Genomic DNA, 27,549 nt, shown 5'->3' with positions numbered 1-27,549 from the left:
GATTTATTGATTGATATAGCCAGGCTGTTCATCTTGGAAAGTGATCTGGGAACAGTCGGGCCTTTCTCTCATGGGCATTTCTTCCCTTACTCCCTGCCATTGCTGCTATAGCTCTCTTACTTTTCCCCAATAGACTGCGGCAAAATAGATAGCGGGCTAACCCGGATACCACACATCCGCGTTAGAACACACAGTCCTCGGCGACAAACTAATCAGGTAGCAGAGGGCGGGCTGTGGTCCCAAGTGACAGATGAGTGGCAGGCAGAGAAGGGTAGAAGCCACAGGCAGAGCTTACAGGAGACTGGGATGGCCGGACCATTCTATCAACACACGAGGGGGAAGATTTCTGGAACCAGGGTCATGAGCCCAGTGGGTGGTCAGTGAAAACAGGGGACTGACCACGCACACTTAGCCTGGGTCACTTCTCCCTTAATGTGACCACACTTGGCAGCAAAACCTTGCCCTCAGCATCGATATCAGAGCAGGGCTCCCGTGTCTAATACTGGCGACGGTCGGTACGTGGAGTTGACTAAAACCAAATCCACCCCAGAACCCCTGAAGAAGGGAGGAAGCATCCAGAAGGAGAAGTCAGTCTTTAGTCTCCCATCATTGACAGTGGGTACCTCTGAAGGAGGGCAACCGGCAGGTGAGGGCTTGTGGTTTTTGTGTGGGTGGCTTGAACTATTAGTCAATGCAAATGTAACACTTTTAAACACCAAGACAAAAAGCTGTCCTGTCAATTTGTGCTTTTAATGAAAAGGACTAAATGTGAGGTTTTGCTGGGAGGCTTAATTTAAGAAAGGGCTGCATTTCACATATTTTCCGTGAAGCCTGCTTTAAAGGGCCTGGTAGAAAAAGTTTCCTCTTTTATTTGCTGGTGTTTACAGGCAGGATAATAATGATGGGTCACAATGGCTGTTCATGATTCTTCTAAGTGCCTTTTGCCCTTTAAAATGTGCATACATTTTCTCTGTAGAGCCTGGAAGGTGTGAAGCCCAAGAAACAGTCTCTAAATACAAAGGGACCTATAAGTGGCTCTTAACCAACCCTACCGAGACAGCCCAAACTAGATGCATAAAGAATAGGGATGGAAACGCCACTAGAGTCTGGTATGTATTGGCCAAGTTCTAACTGCCAGTTCAGATACTCAAAGGTCCGCTTAACTGGGGCCACGCTTCTGAGCAGGCTCCCTCCCTCCCCTTCCACCCTTGTCTTGCCTTCTTTTACCCTTCGGACCTACTTAAGCACGCGCGTGCAACATAATCACGTTCCAAAAGAATGTTCAAGAAGACAAAAGGGAAAACATCACCCATAATCCCACCATCGGAACACAGCTGTTTTTTAGGCTGGTGTGTTTTTTCATCTCGCTGTTCCCGGTGTGCCTTTAAGTTTTATGTAGCTTTTTTTTTGTAGTGGCAATCACCACCCTCCTATCAGCAATGTGATTTTTACCTTTTCACTCAATAGTTGATCAAACATTTTCTGTGGTTTACATTCTTCTTAATGACCATTTCGAAAAATTGCCTCCAAAGCTACCTCGTTGATGGGCCATAATAATTTACTAAATCACCCTCCTATTGTTGCCTTATCATTTTCCTCCTTTACATCATCAGCCCCTCTTCTCTGACTCTCTGCTGTTAATGGTTTATGCCATTAACTTAAGTAGGCAGCCCAGAAGGGCAGCAGGGTTTGACAGAGGCTTAAAAGCTTTTTTTTGGAAGGCAACATCTTAGACTGGGTCCTACTCTGTTCATACATCTAATCAGGTTATCAAATCATGCTGGTTTTGTGATCACAATCAGAGCTCACATGAAGCCTTTGCTTTCGGACTCCACCACCGCGACCCCCGTGCAGGTCCTTACCATTGTCCCTCAGCTACTATTAAAGCAGTCCCCTTGCCTTCCCCTGCTCTGGTTCCACATTGCCTCGGGTATTAAGTCTGAGCTCTTAAAGACAGTACTCAAGACCTGTGGGCTCCCCTTTTCTTTTTACCACGCATTCCAGCCAAGGAGGGCCATTTGCCACTGTGGACTCGGGTGGGTGCCTTCTCAGGTCTCTTTCTCTGCTTGTGCTATTTTCTCTGCTTCGGGGCAGGGGGGCCCTCCTCCATGTCTGTCCTTTTAGCATCCAGCTCAGCTCAGAGCTTGCAGATAAGCTCTCCTCGCTTGGTGGTTTTGATAGAGTCCGTTTTGTTGATAGAGTTTTTCGTCTCACAACTTGCCTCCTAAACGTAGTTACATTTACAGACTCAAACCACCAAGTTACAACACGCTCCTGCCGGGACCAGACCCTGCTGTGTTTGTCTGCACTATCAGAGGTCCGAGAACACAGTGGGTGCTCAATAAATGTGTCCGCTCATTTGAAATGAACTGTATTGAATAGGGGAGGGTGGACGGTGGGGGCAAAGAGCAGCAGAGGGTGCCATACCAATTGCCTTTGGGGAATGATATGCTGAGACGGGGACAGATTCTAAAATGAATTTCCTTTTAAAATGGGGGTAAGAAAGGAAAGTGAGGGTAAGGAGCCATGTCCAGAGGGGCAAAAATCTGTGCCCCGGCTCTTGCTCTGCGGGACATTGCCATGCTTCATCTCAGACTCTCTTGCCTTTTTATACCTCCTGCATGGGGACCCTAGATTCGCTTGTTCCCCAAGAGCAAAGTTTTCTTCACTTTACAAACACTGGGCTCCTGCCTTTGCTATCTCAGCCAGCAGAGCCCAGTGTTTGTAAGTGGGAGTGGTCAAAAGGAAGAGGCACGCCAAAGATACACCGTGTTCCTTCTTTGTTTGCTTTAAGACTATTCTGGCCTCATCGTCCAACGAGAAAGCTCTTTGTCCCTCTCTCCTCTCTTTCTCAGCTCAATCAACGTGGAGACTGGCAAATCTCAGTGGGAAAAACCGAAGTTAAAACAGTGCAAACTGCTTCAAGGACTTCCTGATAAGATTGTGGATCTCGCTAACATTACTATAAGTGATGGTAAGACTGTTCTGTACACATTAGTGAAATAATGGAACCTCAGTTGGTCTGCTTGACCTGAGACCAGAGAGGGTATAGGCTAGCCCCGTGTGGGAAAATCCACCTTACAACGATCCAATTTCAGAAACTAAGTAGTTCACGTTGGTAGAGGTGGGAGTGAGGTTTGCTAAGCTAGGACTCTCAGTGGGTTTTTTTTGGCTTTATAGTGTTTTTTATTTTATAATTTGTAGCTAATTATTACTTTTCACTTTAAAATAGTTTTAAGGGGTGCCTGGGTAGCTCAGTCGGTTGAACGTCCGACTCTTGATTTCAGCTCAGGTCATGATCCCAGGGTCATGGGATTGAGCCTTGCATCGGACTCTGGATTGGGGGCGCCGAGCCTGCTTGGGACCATCACTCTCCCTTTCTCTTTGCCCCTCCCCCACTTGTGCTCTCTCTCGAGCTCTCTCAAAATAAATAAATAAACTTAAAAAAGTTTTAATAGGTAATTCTTCACATAGTTCAATATTGCAAAAACAGAAAGGCTATACAGTGAAACATCTTCCCACTGCTGACCCCTGCCATTCAATAAATATCCACAGAGATGTTTTATGTATCTACAAGGAAAATTACACACACACACACACACACACACACACACACACCATACATATGCATATATGTGTATATTCTCCCTCCCTCTTTGTACACAAAGTGGAGCATGCTATTTATGCTGTTCTCCGTATTGCTTTTTTCTCTTCACAATATATTGCAGAAATTTATTGTTTTGGTATTTGGAGAGCTTCCTCGTGCTTTTTATCACTGCATTATATTATACCGCATGCACGGGCCATAATTTATTTCTTTCACCTGTTTCCTATGGACGGGCATTTAAGCTGTCAATGACATTTTGTTTTTACGAAACTGTTGTAATGGCTATTGTACATATGTCATTTTGCCTAAGTGGGATATACTTGAAAGATAAATTCCTAAAAGTAGAATTGCCGGGCTACTCATACTTTCGATGGTGTTAAAATGCTGTCTGTAATGGTTGCACCAGTTCGTACTCCCACTTGCAAGATGTGAAAGTGCCTGTCTTGGGGCACCTGGGTGGCTCAGTCAGTTGAGCGGCTGACTTCAGCTCAGGTCATGATCTCGCGGTTCGTGAGTTCGAGCCCCACACTACAGATCCTCTGTCCCCCTCTCCCTCTGCCCCTCCCCTGCTTGTGCTCTCTCAAAAATAAATAAACATTAATGGGGCGCCTGGGTGGCTCAATCGGTTAAGTGTGCGACTTCAGCTCAGGTCATGATCTCGCGTTTCGTGGGTTCCAGCCCCACGTCGGGCTCTGCGCTGACAGCTCGGAGCCTGGAGCCTGTCTTCGGATTCTGTGTCTCCCTTTCTCTCTGCCCCTCCCTGGCTCAATCTCTGTCTTTCTCTCTTTCTCTGTCAAAAAAGAAAAAAATTAAAAAAAAAAAAAAAACCTTTTGAATCTCCAGTCATTTGATAAACAGAAATCGATATCTTGTAGTTGAAAAAAATTTTTATGAAGATATTCACATGTAAAATTTTACACATTTAATGGGTACAATTCCATGGTTTTTAGCATATTCACTAGAGTGTGCAACAGTCACCACTAGTTCCAGAACATTTTGATCATTCCAAAAAGAAACCCCACACACATTAGCAGTCGTTCCCTTCCCTTCATCCTTGCAATGCCTGGAAACCTCTAATCTACTTTCTTTCTTTTTTAAATTTTATTTTATTGTAATAAGAACGCTTAACATGAGATCTACCCTCTTGACAAAAAAAATTTTTTTAAGTAGGCTCCGTGCCCAGCGTGGAGCTCAATGTGGGGCTTGAACTCACGACCCTGAGATCAAGAGTTGGACACTTAACTGACCGGGACACCCAGGCAGTTCCCCCACTTGACAGATTCTTAAATGTATGGTATATTCCTACTGACTATGGGTACAATGTTGTGTAACAGATCTCCAGAACTTACTTGTCTTGCTTAACTGAAACTTTATGCCTGTTGATGAGCAACTCCCCATTTCCCCTCCCCCAGTCCCTGGCCACCACCATTCTACTCTGTGCTCTTGTGACTTCGACTATGTTAGATTCCCCCATATAAATGAGATCATGCTAGTGCCTGGGTGACTCCGTCGGTTAAGCGTCTGACTTCTGCTCAGGTCATCATCTCGCGGTTCGTGGGTTCTAGCCCCGCGTCGGACTCTGTGCTGACAGCTCAGAGCCTGGAGCTTGCTTCCGATGCTGTGTCTCTGTCTCTCTCTGCCGTTCCCCCACTCACTCTCTCTCTCCAAAATAAGTAAACATTAAAAACATTAAAAAAGATAAATGAGCTCATGCAATATTTGCCATTTTGTGTCTGGCTTATTTCACTTAGCCTAATGTCTCCAGGTTTATTATCCGTGTTGTTGCAAATGACAGGATTTCCTTCTTTTTAAAGGTGAATATCATTCCTGTGTGTGTGTGTGTGTGTGTGTGTGTGTGACATTTTCTTTATCCATTCATCTCTAGATGGACACTTGTATTATTTTCATACCTTGACTATTGTGAATAATGTTGTAATGAACACGTTACTGTAGATATCTCTGTGAGATAGTGATTTTCGTTCCTTTGGATATACACACACAAGCGAGATGGCTGGATCATACGGTAGTTCTATTTTTAATTTGTGAGGAACCTCCATACTGTTTTCCATGGTGACTGTGCCAGTTTACATCCCCACCCACAGTGTACCAGGGTACCCTTTTCTCTACACCCTTGACGACACTTGTTGTCTCTTGATTTCTGATAATAGCTACCCTGACAGTTGTGACGTGATGTCTCAGTGTGGTTTTGCTTTCCATTTGTCTGATGGTGATGGATGTTGAATGCCTTTTCATGTATCTATTGACCTTTTTTATGTCTTTTGAGAAGTGTCTATTTGAGTCCTTAGCCCATTTTTAATCAGGTTATTTGTTCACTATTGAGTTATAAAAAGTCTTTTTTTTAATTTATCTTTTAAGGTAGGCTCCATGCTCGCTGTGGGGCTTGAACTCGTGACCCTCAGATCAAGAGTCACATGCTCTACTGACTGAGCCAGCCAGGTACCCCATGAATTGTAGAAATTCTTTGTATATTTTGGAGATTAGCTCCTTATCAAATATGTGGTTTGCAGGTATTTTTTTTTCACCATTTGGTAGGTTGTCTTTTCATTCTGTTGATTATTTCTCTTGTTGTGAGAAACTTTTTATATGTTGCGGTCCCATGTGTTTATTTTTGTTTCTGTTGCCTGTGCTTCTGGTGCCACATCCATGGGATTGTTGCCAAGATCAATGTCATGAAGTTTTCCCGTTATGTTTTCTTCTAGGATTTTTTGAGTTTCAGCTCTTGCATTTAAGTCCTGAATCAGTATGAGTTGATTTTTGTGTACGATGTAATAGAAGGGCCAATTTCATTCTTTTGCATGTGAATTTTCAGTTTTCCCAGCACCGTTTGTAGACGAGATTATCCTTTCCTCCTGTGTGTTTTTTTTCACTCTTGTTGAAGATCAGTTGATGGTATATGTGTGGATTTGTTTCTGGGCTCTCTATTCTGTTCCATTGGTTTATAGGTCTGCCTTTACACAGTACCGTGCTGTTTGATTACTGTAGCTTTGTATTATATTTTGATATCAAGGAGTGTAATGCCTTTGTTCTACTTTCTCAAGATTGATTTGGCTACTTGTGTGTGTGGAGGGGTTCCATATGAATTTTAGAATTTTTTTTCTATTTCTGTAAAAAAAAAATACCATTGGCTCGCTAATTTAGTGAAGTCTTTGTTCCCTGCAGTATATACATCTGATGCTTCTCATTAGAAGATGCAGCCTTAGGCTTGTCCACATTCTCCGTGACTACCAGGGATGACTGGTTCTAGCTGGGTTGTGATTGTTTCTTTTTTTGGTAATGTTTGTCTATTTATTTATTTATTTAGAGAGACAGAGAGCAGGCAGGGGAGGGGCAGAGAGAGAGGGAAACAGAAAATCCCAAGCCAGCTCCGTAGGTGTCAGCACAAGAGCCCGACGCGGGCCTTGAACCCACACACCGTGCCATCCTGACCTGACCCAAAAGCAAGAGTTTTTGTGGGATGATGACTGGGTCCTTCACAAAATGCTTCACCAGGGTTTCCCCTCTGGAGCGGGAGCTGTGCGTGTAATTGACGGGAAGGGGGACTTGTTGCTGGCATTCAGCTGTTGCCGCTGCCCGGCGTGGCTCTTCCGCAGACCGGAGTCAGAAATATGGGAACCGCCAATGCTCGCTGCCTGTCAAATGCCACTCACGATGGCTCTTCTCCCCAGGGACCACTCAGCTGCCTAACTCAATGGAGCCACACGGCAGAGCTGCGGGACATGGCCTCCCACCATACCGACCAAGTGTCCATAGATTTTGTTGATGAAATGCATCTCGATTTGTTGTGAGATCTCTCATCAATCTCCAGAGACCTGGAATGATGGTCTTGGCTAATTTTGACCAGCATAATAGACGTCGCTCTTGGTGAACTTTTCCCCTGCCTCTCCTTACGGTACTATTCTTAAAGCCCTGTCTCTCCTTATCGGGGGTTTTGAGGCATGCACAAGTTTTCCCATCGGCAGAGCTCTACTGTGTGAAGGGGGAGGGGGTGCGTCCCAGAACACCTAGATGAAAATTAAGGCACAGACATCCCAGTGCCTTATAGGGGAGCCAGAGAATTGCCTTGAGGCAGTGAACGCCTCAGACTTGTCTGCCTTGGAAATTTGAGATCCTTGCCAAGGAATATCTAGAAGAGTTAGAATGGTAAACACAGCTCTGATGGTGTCGATGTCTGAAATGGTGAGTCAGGGCAATAGAGAGGGCTGCGGCTTGAAGTGCGTGGGTGGCGAGGTAGGGAGGTTTGTACTTCATGCTGACCTCCCTCCTCTGAGCGGCACATTTTTCTTAGACATGCTAATAGAATTTTCTCCATAGGAGAAAATGTTAAACAACCACAACAATGAGAAAAGCCCTGCATTAAAAAAAGAAAGAAAGAAAGAAAGAAAGAAAGAAAGAAAGAAAGAAAGAAAGAAAGAAAAGCATTGCATTGGGTTGGGATCTTTAGAAAATTAACTGTCAGAAGTCACTTTACTAAAAAAAAAAAACAAACCTGCAGAGGATGAGAAGAGTTGAGTGGTGCTGTAATATATATAAGGGAGAATAAATTATCAAATTTATTAGCTTTGGAGGAATACTTTTCCTTGTAAATGAAGCGCTTCATTAAAAAAAATGAGTACAATGTAAAGGAAAGAAAATGCACTCACGCTGAAATAATGTTTCTTTAGCTTTCTATCTTGCTGACAAGCATTAGATGTCTTGGTTGGAGAAAACCTTGTCAGTTCCCCCCGTTCAATGCTCGTGTCATGTCACCCCTCAATATCACAGAGTTAGAAAAGGTACCGTTATTTCGGAAGTCTGTGGGTTCTTTGCTTGGCCCGGTTTTTGTTACCCCCAAGGTACTGAAGATGTGTCACACTCTAATGAAGTGTGTCCTGTGTGTGCGTCCATCCTCTGTCAGGACAGGATAGTGCGTGGTGGAGAGAGAACAATATAATTCCCAGGATGTCAGAGAGAAGAACTGCAGTGAACAGCTGTTCCAACCCCCAAACCGTGGAGAAGAGGGACAAAGGCGCGGATGCTGTGGTAGAAAGTGATGTTGAAAAGCACTAGCTTTGGAATCAAACAGCACTGGACCAAACTCTGGGTTAGAACTTTGTGTCGTAATGTCTTAATCTGTATACAGGGAATTAGTACCCACCACACAGGGCTGTTGTGAGGATTAAATTGGAAAGCGTATGTCTGATGCCTTGTGGGATCTCGTCTCCAAAATGTCCACCATCGATTCGTTCCCTCCTTGTCAACTGGGAGTTGCTTTGGGACTGCCTTTTTTTTTTTTTTTAATGTTTACTTCTGAGAGAGACAGAGTGAGAGAGGGGGAGGTGCCGACAGAGAGAGAGGGAGACACAGAATCCGAAGCAGGCTCCGGGCTCTGAGCTGTCAGCCTAGAGCCCGACGCGGGGCTCGAACCCACGGACCGCGAGATCATGACCTGAGCCGAAGTTGAATGCTTAACCGACTGAGCCACCCTGGCGCCCCACTTCTGGACTGCCTCGTGACTACTTAGCCCAGCAGAATTTGGCAGTAGTGATGCTGTGCCAATCACAGGACTCGCTTTTAAGGGGACTGGAAATCCCTGCTTCCTTTCTCTTGCACACTGTGATTTGGGATCCGTCCTCTCAGAACCCAGACACCGTGCAGTAAGAAGCCCAAACAGTGGCGTGCTGGAAAACGTGTAACAACCCGCTCTGCCCCAAAAGGTGCTTTGGTAGCGTTCGCCGATTTCCTTGATGTAAATACTCTCTGATGGCTGAATATAAACTGCAACATGCAATTACTGAACACGAAGTTGGTAAGAGATGTGCAACACGGAGACAGTAGGTAAAAATAAACACCGAAGCACAGATTATTGACATGTAGGAAAGTAATTGGGAAGTGATGAGTTTTGAGTATCACCACTGTTTTTAATATGATTGATTTCATAAAAGTTTCTGTAGTTTAATTGTTCATAATGGCTGTGTTTAACCAGCTCACAAAACTCCCGAAAATTTAACAATTAGTTCTGACAAGTTGATACCAGCTGGATCCAGCATACCACTGAGCCTAAGCCACTGGGAGAGGCCGTGTCGGGAACAGCCTCAAGTGACCGCCAAAGGACAAAGCCCCAACTGACCAGTTCAACAGCCCCAACTGGCCAGTCCATGAGAGTGAGCCATCTTGGACTTGCAGTCACGTCCAGTCTCCAGATGACTCTGGTTCCAGCTGTCATCTCATAGCACCCGCATGAGAGCCCCTAAATGAGAACCACTGAGCTGAAACTGGTCAACACACAGAACCATGAGGGATAACGATGAATTGTTTTAAGTCGTTCCATTTGGGGTGGCTTGTAATGCAGTTGCAGACAACAATACCGGCTTGTAGAAATTGCTCAATAAATAACAGATATATTACTGTTTTGATTGCGCAATTACTGTCAGATTAGTTGTAACTACTTCAAGCAAGGGGGGATCCATGTATTTAAAATTTTTTTTTAATTTTTAATGTTTATTTATTTTTGAGAGAGAGAGAGAGAATGAGCGGGGGGAGGGCAGAGAGAGAGGGAGACACAGAATCCGAAGCAGGCTCCAAGCTCTGAGCTGACAGCTCAGAGCCCGACGCAGGGCTCGAACCCACGGTCCGTGAGATCGTGACCTGAGCCGATGTCGGATGCTCAACCGACTGAGCCCCCCAGGCCCCCCAGACCGATTTATTTTACAACAAACAAGGGAGGATTCCTTCCACTGCTTTCGCTCGAGGACTTAGCATTTTTTACGCAAAGAGTGTGATGTGTCCTGCGTTTGACTTAAAAACTGGATGACTCTAGGTGAAAAGCCTGTGATTACTTTCCACAGTGTAGTCAGTCTCCCATTGGCCAGTTGTTTACTTTCCTTCTGTGACAGCAGGGACTGCATGGACTGAAGTCACGCCACTGAGGCCCAAAGAATGACTCTGGGTAGGTGGCGCTGGCTATCCCACTTACAACAAAAGCCTGAAAATTTACTAAGAGCAATAGAAAAATCTGTGAATGAGCACATCGTACGTTTCCCCCATCTCAGTCTTATTATTTTCTCAAGTTTCTTTAACAGACCAGAAGATAGATGTGACAAGGACAAAATATTAATTTAGAAGTAATTACAACCTTGTTCAAGCTCCCCCTTTCTGCCACCTCCATTGTTGGGCAGATTGTGGTAATGGTTAAGGGGGGGGGGCCAGGGTGGAAATTGAGAGAATCTCGGGAAAGATTGCTTAATTTACATTGACAAGGACAGAGAGTTGTTTGCAGAGAGAGAGGGAGAGAGGCAGAGAGAGAAAGAGAGAGAGAGAGAGGGTGGTGTTTTTGCTAATTTGTCTTCCCCAACAGACTTGGTTATTTGCAGTGTAACCTGGGTTAAGCGTTATGAGTGTAAATCTCTCTCCGGACTTCTCTCAAGGGATTGTATGTTTCGATTGTTTTCCATTATATTTTGGTTATTGGACTTAAACGGGAGTTTAAACTAGCAGGGCACCCCAAGGAGCTCAGCTTTATAGAGGTTATATTGAACGAAAATCTAATTTGTGTTGTATTTGTTTAACAAATACTGGCATTATGGTTATGACAAACAGGTCTTTGGTTTTAGAGATGCATACTGAAGTATTTATGGATGCAATGATATTTTTGGGATTTGCTTTAAAATAATCTGGGGTTGAGGAAGGTGGGTGAGAGTGTAGATAAACTAAGATTAGCTCTTCATTGACACTTGTTGAAGCTAGGTGATTCATGAGGTACATGGGGAGTCATTATACTATTCTTTCTACTTTTGTGCGTGTTTGAAAATTTCCATAATAAAAAGTGAAGAAAAAAGTGGGCGAATTAATATCTACTGTTCTTACCCTTTAAAAAAAATCTAAATTAAGTTGCTCTTTACTATATATTGGTCCATAGTTGCTTTTTTCCTGTGCTTGCTGGTTCTTGACAGAAAAAATATCATTGCCATCTTTGATTATGAAAACACAGACTGAGAGTGTTTGCTGATATTTTAGTACAGGTGGGATCTACTTAACTCAATCCAATACTCAAAGTCTTAACTTAATTAGAATCTAATTGCGAGCTAATCTTCAGTGCCAAAAAGGTTTCCCTGGTGTATTTTAAAAAGGATTTAATGAATAAAAACTTGACTTCTGTGCTACTTGCTGGGACTCCGTCTGTTATAGAAATTGAGGTCCAGGCCGCCTGGGTGGCTCAGTCGGTTAAGCGTCCGACTTCGGCTCAGGTCACGATCTCGGGGTCCGTGAGTTCGAGCCCCGCGTGGGGCTCTGTGCTGACTGATCAGAGCCTGGAGCCTGTTTCAGATTCTGTGTCTCCCTCTCTCTCTGACCCTCCCCCGTTCATGCTCTGTCTCTCTCTGTCTCAAAAATAAATAAACGTTAAAAAAAAAAAGAAAGAAATTGAGGTCCAGCATTTTATTGACTGTAAATTTTGCTGCCTTGGTATGTATTTCTATTTCATTGCCTTTACTTTAAAAAAAAAATGTTTATTTTGAGAGAGAGAGCGCATGTGCGCACGCACGAGTGTGGGAGGGGCAGAGAGAGGGGGAGAGAGAAAATCTGAAGCAGGCTCCACGCTGTCAGCACAGAGCCTGACTCAGGGCTCGCACTAACGAACCGTGAGACCATAACCTGGGCTGAAATCAAGAGCTGGACGCGTAACCAACTGAGCCACCACAGGCATCCTCACTGCCTTTACTTTTGAAAGGGAAGGAAGCAGACCGGCATTTCCCAAAACAAAGTGATGCAGGTTTTACATTTCGATTTTCTTTCCCCAGAGAATGCAGGTGATGCTGCACAGCACATTTTAAACTTAATAAATGAATCCCCCACTCTGGATGAAGATGAGACAAAGATTATTGTTTCTAAAGTATCTGACATTTCACAATGTCATGAGATAAGTATGAATCTAACCCAGATGATACTACAAATAATCAGTGCTGTTTTGGGAAAGCAAAACAATTCAGCATCTGATCTGCGTGAAGTGAGAAATGAGTAAGTACTAATATTTCGGTAAAATAAATTCTTGCATGATATTCACAATATTTATAATTCATTCCTTTGTATGCAGTTATCACCAGTTTTCAAGGTCAGGTAGCTATGCATCCAAAGCCGTGTTTGTGTGATGCAAGGGGGTCATCGCACTCACGTCCCAATTGTGAAGGAATGCATGGCAAATTCTAACTCAACTTTAATCGTAGCAGCTTTTCAAATAAATAGCTACCCCAAACCAAGCCTCCAATCTATTTTCCCAGCCCCGGGGCTCCCCCAATTTCTATAAAATGCATCCACCCAGTGCTCAAGCAAAAAGCTTGAGAATAATACCAGTTACCTCCCTCTACCTTATGGCCTATCAGTAACCAAGTCTTGTAGGAGGCACCGTATGTGATGTTTTTAATCCCCCAAATATTCCTGCCGGTGCTTTTATTCAGTAATTCCTAAACAATGTAAAAAACAGAGATTAAAACTGAAGGAAAGGTCTTACACTGAGGAAATCCTGTAAGGAGAATGGGTTTTATATTAAAGAGGTAGTAATGCTCTTCTCTACTTGTGGTTCCTTGCAGAATTCTGAGGATAATTGAGCGTGCTGGTCACAAGATGGAGTTTTTTGGGAGGACAGCAAATCTGACAGCAGCCAGCCTGGCTTTGGCCATCCTGCGGGTAGACCACACATTTGAAGGCATGGCCTTCAGCATTCGCTCCTACAACGAAGGCGCAGACCCTGAGGTGAGTACAGTTCGGGGAACTGAGAGCCAATCAGGCAAGCACTGTTCCAAGTCTTCGTTCATTTACTCCTTGGGAGGGAGAGGGGATCCTTTTTGTCTTTTTTAAAGGTCTTAGTCTTCAGAGGACCTTATGGAAGTACACATATCCCAGGGAAGATTCAGATAGAACCCTTAGTAGATGAATATCTTGGTTGGAACGGTGTCCACGAGATGTGCGATGACGCCATCTTTGGCCCCATGACCCGAAATCATCTCACATGTTATTTTATTATTAGCTACTATTTATGGAGTACTTATTATATGTTGGGGCACTATGCTACTGTCTGTACAGATGAGGAAACAGAGCAGTTAAGTAACTTGCCCAAGGACACACAACCTAATGGCCAAGCCAGGGTTCAAACTTATGTCTGTTTGGCTTTAAATTCTGGGCCCTTTCGGGGCACCTGGGTGGCTCAGTCGGTTAAGCATCCGACTTAGGCTCAGGTCATGATCTCGTGGTTCGTGAGTTCAAGCCCCGCGTCGGGCTCTGTGCTGACAGCTTGGAGCCTGGAGCCTGCTTCGGATTCTGTGTCTCCCTTTCTCTCTGCCCCTCCCCCACTTGCACGCGCGCGCTCTCTCTCTCTCTCTCTCTCTCTCTCTGTCAAAAAATAAATAAACATTAAAAAAAATTTAAAGCCTGGGCCCTTTCCACCACACCACACCACCTCAGGCCACAGGCTGTCAACCCTTGCTCAAGACAATTTGGGAGGGCACCATTTTTAAAAAAATATATACAGGTTGAAAAATTATAAAACTTACTTATGGGGAAATACACAAATTCTAAGTATACATTTGCTGAATTCTAACAGAAGTGTGCATCTGTGTAACTCCAAACCCATATCAAGATATAGAACATTACTGTCATCCCTCAAATTCCCCTCCTGCTCCTTCCCAGTCAATCCCTGTAGCTACTACATCCACTGGCAGCCACCGTTCTGGTATTTTTCCACCCTAGTTTTGCCTGTTCTGGAACTTTATATAAATGGAATCATATAATATGTTTTCTCTTATATAAGACTTCTTTCATATAGCTTTTTTTTTGTTTCTATAGTTTGTCCTTTTTTATTGCTGTATAATGTTCCACTGTATGGACATACCAAACATTGTTCTCCTGTTGATGGATGTTGGGATTGTTTCCAGTTCGGGGCTATTATGAACAATAAATCCTTCATTGAACATTCATGTAAAAGTCTTTGTGTCGACATATGTTTTCATGTATCTAGAGTGAATACCTAGGAGTGATAAGTTTAAATTTGTAAGAACCTATCATGCTGGCTCCTAAGTGGATTGTGGAGTGATTGTTTCATTTTTTAAAAATTGAACGACAGTTGATATGCAGTGTCACACTAGTTTGATTTTTCAATTTTGTATTGGCCATTTGGGTATCTTCTTTGGTGACGTATCTGTTAAAATCGTTTGCCCCTTTTTAACTTGGGTTGTCTGTCTTCTTATTGAGTCGTAAATATTTTTTGTATATTCTGGATACGAGGCATTTATCAGATACATGTCTTGAAAATGTTTTCTCTGTGGCTTGCCTATTCATTTCCTCAGTGATGTCTTTTGATGAGGATAAATTTTAACGTTGATGAGGTATAATTTATCAGTTGTTTTCTTTTATGAGCAACACCCTGTGACTTGTCTAAGAAATCTTTGCCTGCCGGCAGGTCATGAAGATATTCTCCCATGCTTTCCTTTAAGAGATTTATGGTTGTAGCTTTAATGGTTAGGACTATAAACCCCATCGAATTAAGTTTTATGTGTGGTGTGAGAAGGTGTGGTGTAGCATATGGTTTGGAGGTCATTTTGGTCCATATAGATACCCAGTTATTCCATTGCCATTTATTGAAGACTTTTCTTTCCCCATTGGCTTGCTTTGGCATCTTTGACCAAAAAAAAAAAAAAAAAAATCGAATACTCATGCAGATGTGGGTCTATTTCTGAGCGTTCGATTCTGTTCCTTTAATTTTTTTATGGATTCTTATGCCATTATCACACTGTCTTGATTCCTGTAGTCTTGAAATCCTTCAACTTCAAGGTAGTGTGAGTCCTTCAACTTTGTTCTTTTTCAAGATAGCTTTGGTTATTCTAGGCCTTTCCTGTGTCCGTATGAATTTTCGAAGGTGCTTATCAATTTGTACCAAAAAAAAAAAAAAAAGTGTTGAGAGCGACTGAGATGGCCTCGATGCTGTTGATCAATTTTGGGGAGAATTGATTTCTTAATAATATTGAGTCTTCTCATCCAAGAACATTTACTCAGGTCGATTTTAATTTCCCTCAACAATGTTTTGTGGTTTGTTTATTTATTTATTTATTATTTTAAGTTTTTATTTTCATTCCAGTTAGTTAACATACAGTGTCATATTAGGTTCAGGTGTATAATATAGTGATTCAACACTTTCATACAGTATCTGGTGCTCATCACAAGTGCCCTCCTAGATGATAAATAGAGATAGACATAGAATGTCAACTGTTTTTATATACTTGCAGCAAATAATTAGAAAATTAAATTTAAAAAATTCCACTTGCAACAACACCAGAAAACATAAAATATTTAGGAATAAATTTATGCTTTCTAGTTTTAAACAGAGCAGTATCACAATGTTTTATAGTTTTGGTTTTTTGTTTGTTTGTTTGTTTGTTTGTTTGTTTTTTAAGTAGGCTTCATACCCAGCATGGAACCCAACATGGGGCTTGAATTCCTGACCCTGAGATCAAGACCTGAGCTGATATCAAGAGTTGGATGCTTAACCAACTGAGCCACCTAGGTGCCCCAATGTTTTGTATTTTTAAGTGGAGTAGTTTCATATGTCTTTTGTTAGGTTTATTCCTAAATATTTTATGTCTTCTGATGCTGTTGCAAATGGGATTTTTTAAAATTTAATTTTCTAATTATTTGCTGCAAGTATACAAAAATAAAGTTGATACTCTCTGTATCCATCTATCTATCTATCTATCTCTAGTTTTCTATCCTATGAACTTGCTAAACTCACATGTTAGCTGTAGCAGTTGTTTTAGAGATTCCTTTTTTAAAAAGTATTTGTGGGGTTTTTTTTTTTTAAGTTTATTTTGAGAGAGACAGAGAGTGCAAGTCGGGGAGGGGCAGAGAGAGAGGGGGGCACAGAGGATCTGAAGTGGGCTCTGTGCTGACAGCAGACAGCCCAGTGAGGGGCTTGAACTCATGAATTGTAAGATCATGACCTGAGCCACTGTCAGATGCTTGACCATCCAAGCCACCCAGGTGCCTGCTATAGAGATTCCTTAGGACATTCTTTGTAATGTCATCTGGCAATAGAAACAGTTTAATGTTTTCCTTATTGATTTTTATTCCTTTTATTCCTTTCTTTTGATTTTAGTGCTTCCAATAAAATGTTGGATTGAAATGGTTAAATTGACATCCTTGTCTTGTTCCTGATATCAGAAGAAATGTGTTCACTGTTTTACCATTACTCTGATGTTAGCCATGTTTTTGTTTTGTTTTGTTTTTAGATCCCCTTTATTTGATTGAGGAAGTTACCTTCTGTTCCTAGATTGCTGAAAAATTTTATTGTGAATGGTTGTTGAATTTTGTCAAATGTTTTTTCTGTACCTCTTGAAATAATTGTTTGGCTTTTCTCCTTTATTCTTCTAATATGGTGGATTACATTGATTTTAGGATGTTAAACCAATCTCGTATTCCTGGAAGAAAAGCTACTGGTCACAATGTATTATCATTTTTTATATACGGCTGTTTTCAACTTATATTTTAAGTATTTTTGTGTTTATGTTCATGAAGGATGTTGGTCTGGGATTTTTTTCTCATTTTTAAAATAATATTTTATTTCTAATTATTTTTTTATTTTCTAATTTTTTAATTCTATTTTTATTTATTTAGTTAGATTAGGGTTGTGCCAACTTTCTAACAGTGAGTTGGGAAATAGTCCCTGTTCTACTTTTGGAAAGTATTTGTAACGTTGGTGTTATTCCTTCATCAAATGCTTGATAGGGTTCACTAGGAAACTCTATGGATCTGGAATTTCTGTGTGGGAAGTATTTTGATAGCAAACCCAATGAATTTAATGGATATAGAGCCATTTATATGTTTTGATTCATCTTGTGTGTTTTGGTTACTTATATATTTCTAAGAATTTATTTCATCTAACTCGTGAAGCTTGTTGACAATAGTTGTTCATAGTATTTCCTATTTCTTTTTTTAATGTTTATTCATTTTGAGAAAGAGAGAGACAGAGAGAGAGAGAGAAAGGAGAGAGAGAGAGCACGTGCACGAGCAGAAGAGGAACACAGAGAGAGGAGAGATAGAATCCCAAGCTGGCTTTGCACTGTCAGTACAGAGCCCATTGCAAGGCTGGAGCTCACAAACTATGAGTTGAGCTGAACTCACGAACTCATAACCTGAGCTGAAGTCAAGAGTTGGATGCTTAATGGACTGAGCCACCCAGGTTCCCTTTTCCTATTTCTTAATGTCTATAGAATTTATAGGGATGGTTAGCAACGTTTTTCTGTAAAAGGCAGTAAATATTTTAGGCTTTGTAAGTCACAGGTGGTCTCTGATGAAATTTTTATTTTCTTTCTCTCTTTTTCTTCCTCCCTTCCTCCCTTCCTCTCTTTCTCTCTCTCCCCCCTTTCCTTTCCTTTCCTTTCCTTTCCTTTCCTTCCTCACATTCTTTTAAAAATGAAACGTAAAAGCCATTCTTAGCTTGAGATATATGAAAACAAGCCATAGGTAGGATTGACCTGCTGACCAATTTGTCAATCTCTTATCTATAGTAATAATCCCTCTTTAATTCTTGATAGTGTTGATTTCTTTTCTTGTTCTTTTTTTTCTTGGTCAGTATAGCCAGAGATTTTTCAATTTTGTTGATCCTTTTTAAGAACCAACTTTTGGCTTTGTTAATTTTCTTTATTGAGTGTTTTTTATTTTGTTACTGTCTGCTCTTTAGTATTTCCTTTCACGTACTTATTTTGTGTTTATTTTGCTCTCCTTTATCTAGTTTCTTAAGGTGGATCCATAGGCCATTGATTTTAGGTACTTCTTTTCTAGTAAATCATAAAAAGCTATAAATATCTCTCTAAGCACTGTTTAGCTGCAGTCTGCAAATTTTGATGTGTTGTATTTTCATAAGCAGTCAGTTCAAAATATTTCCTACTTTCTTCCTCGATGCGTGGATTATTCAGGAGTGCATTCTTTAAGTCCCAAATTTTTGGGGAACGCCCAACACATATTGTTGTTTTTGATTTCTTGTTTATTTCGTATGGGTCACAGAGTGTACTTGGGATAATTTCAATCCATTTAAATTTGTTGGGACTTGTTTCACACACTTGAAACACTTGGTGTGTTCTACTTGTTGCATATGTTGTACTTTAAATATCAGACCTCAAGGTGGTCGATAATGTTGTTTAGGCCATCTGTGTCTTTACTGATTTTTTTACTAGCTGTTTCCTAATTTAGAGGGGTGTTAAAATCTCTGACTCTGTGAAATTCTCTCTTTCTCCCTTTAGCTGTGTCAAATGTTGCCTTACTTATTTTGGGGCTCTGTTATAATATGACATAAATATAATATCCATTTGTGTTGTTGTGTCTTCCCCATAATAACTCTAATCTTACTTGTTTCTGGTAATGTTCTTTGTCTTATGGTCTATTTTATCTGATTTGAATATAGTCATTGCAGTTTTTTCATGCTTACTATTCCATATACATTTGTTTTTACACCCACTTATTTTCTATTTCTTCATATTCAAAGTGCACTTCAAAAAAAAAAAGTGTGCTTCTTGTTGATAGCATACAGCTTGTGTTTCACGTTTTTTATCCATCCTGAAAATATCTGCCTTTTAAATGGAGTGTGTAGTCCTTTAACATTTAATGTAATGTTTGATCTGGTTGGATCTAGGATTACCATTTTATTTTATTTTCTATCTGTCCCTTTGGTTTTTGATCCTCTTTTCCTGATGCTTTTTTGTTAATTTTTTAATATGTATTACAACTGAATTTTCATTTTTTACTGACTTTTTAGTTATATCTGTTTGCATTATTTTTGTGATGGTTGCTCTAGAAATTACAATATGCATCTTTATATTTTGCAATATACTTAGAGGAGATATTGTACTACTTCATGTAAAACACTTTGACCATCCATATCCATTTACACCTCTGTCTTTTATGTTATAGTTGTCATATATATTATATCTAAGTAGATCAGAAACTCCACAAGACAGTGTTATAATTATTGCTTTAAAGAGTCTTATGCAATCGAGAGAAAAAAATAGTCTTTAATATTTATGTATATATTTATAATTTTCAATGCTCTTCATTCTTACCTGAAGGTCAGAGTTCCATTTGGTAACATTTCCCCTTCAACTTAAGGAAATTTTTTTTTTAATATTTAAAATTTTTTTATAACGTTTATTTATTTTTGAGACAGAGACAGAGCACGAACGGGGGAGGGTCAGAGAGAGGGAGACACAGAATCCGAAACAGGCTCCAGGCTCTGAGCTGTCAGCACAGAGCCCGACGCGGGGCTCGAACTCATGGACCGCGAGATCATGACCTGAGCCGAAGTCGGCCGCCTAAGCGACTGAGCCACCCAGGCACCCCTTTAAGGAAATTTGTTTAGTATTTCTTGTAGTACAGGTCTGATGGTGATGAATTTTCTTGGTTTTAGTTTATCTGAAAATGACTCTATTTTGCCTTTATTCTTGAAGGATATTTTTGTTTACCATAGAATTCTGGATTCCCTTGGCAGCATTTTCCCCCTAGCATTTTGAACATAGTCTACTCTCTTCTGGATTCCACATTTTCTGATCAGAAGTCAGTAATCATTTGAATTTTTGTTTCTCTGTATCTGATGTATAAAAGGTCATTTTTCGCTGGTTGCTTTCAATATTTTCTTTGTTTTTTCACAGTTTGGTCTTATGTGTGTGAGTGTGTTTTTCTTTGCATTTATCCTGCTTGAGGTTTTCTGAGATTCTTGAATCTGTAAATTTATGTCTTGAATCTGTAAATTTATCAAATTTGGGGAAATTTCCATCATTATCTCTTTAAATATTACCTCTTCACTGTTCTCTTTCTCCTCTCCTTTTGGGACTCCAATTACATGTATGTAAGATTTTTGGATGTCACCCCACAGGTCCCTGAGGTTAAGTTCATGTTTTTAATCATTTTACTATCTATTTTTCTGATAGTATAACTTCTGATTTCTCTTCCAGTCCAGTGACCTCTATCATCTTCATGTTACTCTTAAACCCATCCAGTGCAATTAAAACATTTTTGCTATTGTATTTTTGGTTCTAGAGTTTCCATTTTGTCCCTTCTTTTGCTTGTTTCTCTGCTTTTATTTCTTCTTGTTGGATTAATTGCAAGTATATTTTCTTTTAAATACCTGAGCATAGTTACATGAGGTGCTTAAGAATCCTTGTCTCCTGACTCCAACATCTGGGTCATCTCCAGTTTGATCTCCATTGATTGTCTTTTCACTTGAAAATGGGTGATATTTGGGAGCACCTGGGTGGCTCAGTCATTAGAGCATCTGGCACTTGATAGCAGCTCAGGTCTTGATCTCAGGGCCCTGAGTTCAAGCCCCATGTTGGGCTCACACCCAGTGTGGAACCTACTTTAAAAAAAAAGAGAGAGAAAGTGGGTCACATTCATTCTTCCTTCACACGTGGGGTAATTGTGAATTATGTCCTGGGTACTGTGAATGTTATACAATGGAGATTCTGGCTTCTAGTATATTCTTCAGAAAACTATTGACTTTTTTTTATACCAGGCAAATAACTCAGTTGGAATTGAACTGTGGATTCCATCTTTGGGATGGCAGCATAAATCTCAGTTAAGTTCCTTTATTCTTCATTGGAGTCCGTCCTGTACATTAGTGGTTCAGAGGCCAGACAGAGTTTATACTCAGGATTTTGGCTCTTCTTCTCTAGCTTTCTCCTTTCCGTGATTCACCCCAGCCCCCGCCCCGACCTTCCAGTGACAGACTGGGGTTACCCTGGGCTTTGTTTTATGATTCTTCATGCCACCAAGACCGCGAGTTTTCTATCAGAATTTTGAGTGGTGTTCACAGCATTAGTTTCACCTTGCCATCAGGTTAAGAGCTGTAAAAACAGGTAACTAACTCACTTTGTAATGTTACCTTTTTCCACGTGTCTACTCTTGTCCAGAATCTGCCTGCTTTTGTTCATTTTCCAGTGCTTTCGAGTCGTGGTTATTTTGTATAGTTATGTGCAGGGGGGTCGAATCCATTCCGAGCTACTCAGCTACGCCGGAGGCAGATGTTGACTTCCGTTGTATCTGGGCTACATACAGGGCTTTCTATTATAGACTTTGGTGGAGAAACAAATCAACCAACCTCAAGCACATTCTGGGTACCAAACTGCTTACACATTGAAGCTAAATCATAACTTCTCCATGGTACTTCATTGCCCTAGCAGAGTTCATTTGTGCGGGAGAAGAACCGTATGGCTTTGGGGTTCACAAATAATTTTTAGAAATATTATAAACTCTCATGTCCCCATGATACAGCTAGCTAGATAATAGTTCCTTGACAGGCAGCATGGATAATGGGGAAAATGTAGGCCCAAATGACAAATATCTTCATTCAATTACATCCCAGCTGTGTGACCCTAGACAAGTAATTTAATCTCCCTGAACCTCTTGATATCATAATACAACATATATTTCAGAGCTGATAAAGGTATTAAATGAGCAAATTCATGTAAGGGTGCCCATATACCCTAGTTTGCCTGGGATTGTCCAGGTTTACCAATTGTGGTCCCAGTTGATTGGTAAAGGTTCTTTTCACTCTCAAAAATGGTCTAGTACTTATAAAATACTATTACCAAATCAAATCAGCAAATTCTTCTAATAGTGAGCCCCTAGAAGAATTCCTAAGGCCTAATGCCTCACTTCTCTGCCTTGCTTTTTAACAAAAGCATCGCCCAGTGACATTTGGGGCAAGTGCCTAATGCTCCTATTGTGTTGGTTTTTGTTCTGGTTTTTTTTTTTTTCCCTCTCAGAAATGTATGGGCAAAGAGGGCCTGCTTTCAAAGGCTTTCTGATTCTCAGCAATAAATCAGGCAAATCACCTGATTCATCATTCCCCTTTCCACCTCTGTGCATACCCAGGTGGAAGTAGATCAGAAGGAGAGAAAGTCAGAGATAAGTTGGGAAAGAAAAAAGTTGTGTGTGTGTGTGTGTGTGTGTGTCTGTGTGCACCCTGGTCATGTCTTTCCCTGTGATCTGAGAGAGAGAGAGAGAGAGAGAGAGAGAGCTTGTGTGTGTGCTTGTGTCCATGCATAAAAGGATAGCTTGTAGAACTCGTTCCCACCCTTCCGCCTCACAGCGGGGTCCTCCAGGGTTGTGGCTGTGGCTGGGGTGGGAGGTCGGGAGGGCTTCAGGTTCATGAGTGATGATTCCAGTTTCTATTTCTGGCTTGTCTTGGCAGATTTATCTGGGTGAAGTCCCTCTGGGAAGGATTTTGGCTTCCATATATTTGCCTAAATCACTGAGGGAGAGAATTCCTCTTAGCAGCTTACACACCATCTTGTTTAATTTTTTTGGCCAAACTTCACTCTTTAAGGTAAGTTCTTGCCTCTGGTAACTGTCACGAGGTGACATACGGTGACTCATTGTAATTATGAACTCTTGCTATTTTCATGACGTTCTGTTTATTTTAGAATACGCTCTCTGATTTATTCTGTGAGTCTCCTGGCACAAACCCTGGCCCTCAGAATGAATCAACATCTTCTTTAATGATGTTCCACAGTGTTTAATTTTCACAGCCTCTCAGTTTTGGAAGGAACCTTAAGGATTATCTGGTGACCAAACAGAGGCCTCAAGATGTTTTCAAACCAGAAAAGAACAGCAAGTTCTCCTGCTGCAATGCTGCTTCAGCTGGCCTGTGCTTTGCCCCCGAATCTCCCCTGGCTCCTCAAAGCCTCACATGCCCACTCTTTGGGGCCAATTTATTCGCAGCTGAGTGGTGTCCAGCGAGACCCTTGCCTTCAAGCACTTTTTGCTCCTTCCTACCCCCTCCACAGAACCTTTTCTGAGGGCTCCTGTCCCACCCGTCATTAAAACAAAGAGGCAGTACGATGTGGTGGTTATGAGCACAGATTCTGGGGCCAGACCGGCAGAATTTAAAGTCAACTATGCGTTGCTATCATTATTGGCCTGTTTGGGGGGCTCAGTCTAACAACAGGTTCATTTGTTTGGCCCACTCTGCCCCATCTAGCTGTTGGGAAGACAGCACCCAGAGCTGGCACGAAATAGTTGATGATCACTATTAACTGTTAACATTCACACTTTATTATCTCATTTGCTTATGAGAAACCTTGACCCAAAGAGTGCTGTGGTCTGAATGCTGTGTCCCCCAGAATTCATGCGTTAACACCCTAACCCCCAAGATGATGGTATTAGGAGGTGGAGCCTTTGGGAGGGGATGAGGTCCTGAGGGTGCAGCCGTCACAATGGGATCAGTTATCTTATGCAAGAGGCTCCAGAGAGCTTGCTTGACTCTTCCATCATGTGAGGGCCCAGCAAGAAGATGCCATCTAGCAACCAGAAAGCAAGCCTTCACCAGAACTTGACCATGTGGGCACCCTGCTCTTGGACTTCCAATCTCGACAGCTGTGACAAATAAGTTTCTGCTGTTGATAAGCCACTCGGTCTGGTATTTTGTTCTAACAGCTTGGATGGACTAAAACCAAGAGGCTAAGTGATTTTGCTCAAGGTCACACGGCTAGGAAGTGGCATAACTAGTAATCCAATCCAGGCTGTCTGACTCCAAAGTTCAAGTATTTAAGAGATCCATACATTAACAGTCAAGTATGTTTTCATTTCCTAGAGAGGCTATCCAAAGGAATGAATTTATAATGGTCAAATATTCACAGAGTCATTGCAGGGAGATTGTACTGGGCCAGCTTAAATATACCACATACCCATACCACATACCAACTCAAATATAATACATCGTCTCCGGCTACATCTGTAGGGTGTTCTGTTCTCTTGGAATTCTCTAGTGGCTCCCATTTCTTTCTATCTAAATCCTATTTGTTCTTGTGGATTTAGCTCAAATCCCACCCAGAAAGCCTGCCTGGAGTTCGTGAGCCCCTGCTTTCCTCCTCACCCCCTGCTTGCATTCTTGTCTTACACCTCCATCTAGTTTCTGGTCTGGTTTCCCTAAGTAGATTGTGGCATATGTCATGGGTCAGACATGTTTTATTTTCGTGGATCCTAGCACAGGGCTAGGTACCTAACATGTTTTCAGTAGATACATATTTATTAAGGCTTATCTTTAAAAAACAAGGAAAAAAACTGGTTAGGTCTGAGACAAGAGAGTTAATGAACAAAGACTTTAATAAAAATTAAGAATGTGGCTCATAGCACTCCGACCCTTTTGGTAAGCTTGAAATTTCCCTGTATCATCTGACATGCCATTATTTTTGTCTTAATTTCTCTCCTTTCTGTAGAGGGCTGTGTTTGTCTCATAGAACAGAAGATAAATTTATGTTGCATAGATTCCACCCCTAATCAGTAATTTTTATTCACTGACACCTTCCATTGAAGGGGATTAAAGATCTTTGCCAAAATTAGCCGACAGACGTCATGGTGCCATCACTTTCAGAACTGGAAGGGCCCTTGTAACTCACAGTGGCGCATCTCCTTTTACCAATGAGGGTATTGAGGGGAAGGGACCTGCTAGAGATGACACAGTGTATTCATTTGGTCACACAATTATTATTCGGTCAGCAAATATTTATCAAATTCCTACTGTGTGTCTTGTGTGGTGCTGGATGCTGGGGATACAACAGCAAGCAAGACAGACATGGTGCCTGCCCTCATAGAGCTTACAGTCCGATGGGAGAACAGAAGCCTAAAGATTCCAACTTTGAAGGGGATGACCTGAGCCAGGGGCCTGTGCCCCTGATTGTTGGGGGGGCTACTTAGAAGAGATGCCAGCCTCTAGCTCCCTTTCCCCCGGGTCCCGAGTCTCATGGCCTTGCTTTGATGCGGCTTCCTCTAACATCTTTTGATCAAAATCTTAACTGCCATTACACCATATTACTTTAAAAATTGTTGCTAAGATAGGGGCACTTTTACCCCAATGTTTATAGCAGCACTCTCAACAATAGCCAAATGATGGAAAGAGCCTAAATGTCCATCAACTGATGAGTGGATAAAGAAATTGTGGTTTATATACACAATGGAGTACTACGTGGCAATGAGAAAGAATGAAATATGGCCCTTTGTAGCAACGTGGATGGAACTGGAGAGTGTGATTCTAAGTGAAATAAGTCAGTCAGAGAAAGACAGATACCATATGTGTTCCCTCTTACGTGGATCCTGAGAAACTTAACAGGAACCCATGGGGGAGGGGAAGGAAAAAAAAAAAAAGAGGTTAGAGTGGGAGAGAGCCAAAGCATAAGAGACTCTTAAAAACTGAGAACAAACTGAGGGTTGATGGGGGGTGGGAGGGAGGGGAGGGTGGGTGATGGGTATTGAGGAGGGCACCTGTTGGGATGAGCACTGGGTGTTGTATGAAAACCAATTTGACAATAAATTTCATATATTAAAAAAAATTGTTGCTAAGACACCCCTCTTGGAAAACACACACCTCCTCCTCCACTAGTGGCAGTTCTCTAGGAGAAGGACGGAGCATTAGGCAAGTACAATATGGCACAGGGGCTCTGGGAGCATAGAAGAGAACACCTACCCTTGTCTGGGAGATCAGGAAAGGCCTACAGAGGTGTTGGCTGAAACCCGAGGTTGAGTAGAAGCTAGGAGATGAAAGGGGGCAGGGAGAAGGATGGAGGAGCGCTTTGGGCAGAGGGAACAGCTTCTCTAAAAGGTTCAGAAGTGAAACTGGTAAAACTTGAGCCTAGAACCAAAGAGCGGAAGAGTGAGAAATGATTTAGCTCCTTTTCCCGCATGGCCGCCGTTTTGTAGGAAAGGAAAATAAAACCTGAGGACAGGTTAATTAAGTCCTGGGTCTCTGTGTGTTGCCCCTCTTTTGGCATCTCCATTACAGAAAACTGTATGTCTTAGACTAAATTGAGAGGGTTGTTAGGTATCGCCTGGTCCACTTTTCTTCCTGTTACCAGTGTAACAGAGAGGGGAAGAGGCTTTCAAGGAACAAGAGGGCTTGGGCTAGCACTTGGTCTTTTGACTGTCAGCCAGGGCCCTTGCCACCATATTGTGCTGTAGGTCCACCTCTACCTCATGCCGCCCCGGGGGAATTCCTCTGGGAAGGGAGCATTGAACCACTAGGCTGGTTTCGGATGAACACAGCTGGGCAGGAACATGAAATGAGTAGCTTCCTAGCAGAGCCCCAGGCTGTGTTCACAATCAGCCAGTTCTCAGTGGCTTCAGGGCTCAGAAATGTGGCATCTTCTGAAAGTGCCCCAAGTGTCAGGGTTCAGAGAGTTATCAAAGTCGGGAATAGTTTCACTTTGTTCCTAGTGCGCTACTGAGTTGCAGGTAACAACAAAATATTAACAAAGCCAATGCTTTTTTTTTTAATAGATATTTGGGTATGTAGCTGGGATTAGTGAATTGTTTTAGCTGGGTAAAATTGAGACCTTATGTGAAGACAGGAGGTGAGCTAAATGACGTCTAAAAATTTCTTCTCAGGGGCACCCGGCCGGCTCAGTCATTAGAGCACGCGACTCTGGGCCTTGGGGTCGTGAGTTTGAGCCCAATGTTGGGGGCAGAGTTTACTCTGAAAACAAATAAAATCTTTAAAAAATTAAAAAATAAATAAAAAATAAAGATTTCTCCTCAGCTTGTGAATTTCTTTTCTATATTTCTGTACCTAGTGCCATGCATTAATAATTCTGAGTCGATTAACAGGCAAGAAATTGGAAATTTAGGACCTGAACCCCTCTCCCTTATATGTTTCATCTACAGACCAAAAATGTCACTAAAGCATTAACTACCTTTGTGGTGAGTGCCAGCGTTTCACATACATCAGTTCAAAACTTGGCTGACCCAGTGGTTATTTCTCTGCAGCATGTTGGAGGAAACCAGGTAACATACCCATTTTCACCTCGGAATAGAAAGGCCTCAGAACCCCTCGTGAATTTCTTGTTAAACACAATTGGCTACTTAACATATGTGATTCTAAGACTCAATGAAGATCGTCCCATTCCAGATAGTAGAGATGT

General features: G+C 41.7%; 1 protein-coding gene across 1 annotated transcript in view; it reads left to right on the top strand.

Annotated features, from left to right (window-relative positions):
* Positions 1-27,549, top strand: part of ADGRG4 (adhesion G protein-coupled receptor G4) — a 120,974-nt gene that overhangs the window by 67,038 nt on the left and 26,387 nt on the right. Inside the window, exons 12-17 of the mRNA XM_081792955.1 lie at positions 977-1,109; positions 2,856-2,974; positions 12,403-12,619; positions 13,189-13,351; positions 22,830-22,964; positions 27,293-27,412. Coding sequence (XP_081649081.1) covers positions 977-1,109; positions 2,856-2,974; positions 12,403-12,619; positions 13,189-13,351; positions 22,830-22,964; positions 27,293-27,412 — 887 coding nt within the window. The remainder of the gene's footprint in view (positions 1-976; positions 1,110-2,855; positions 2,975-12,402; positions 12,620-13,188; positions 13,352-22,829; positions 22,965-27,292; positions 27,413-27,549) is intronic.

This window comes from Panthera onca, chromosome X (assembly GCF_046562875.1).
Source record: "Panthera onca isolate mPanOnc1 chromosome X, mPanOnc1 haplotype 2, whole genome shotgun sequence".
Taxonomy (NCBI): Eukaryota; Metazoa; Chordata; class Mammalia; order Carnivora; family Felidae; genus Panthera; species Panthera onca.
This window is presented reverse-complemented; position numbering and strand designations above follow the sequence as displayed.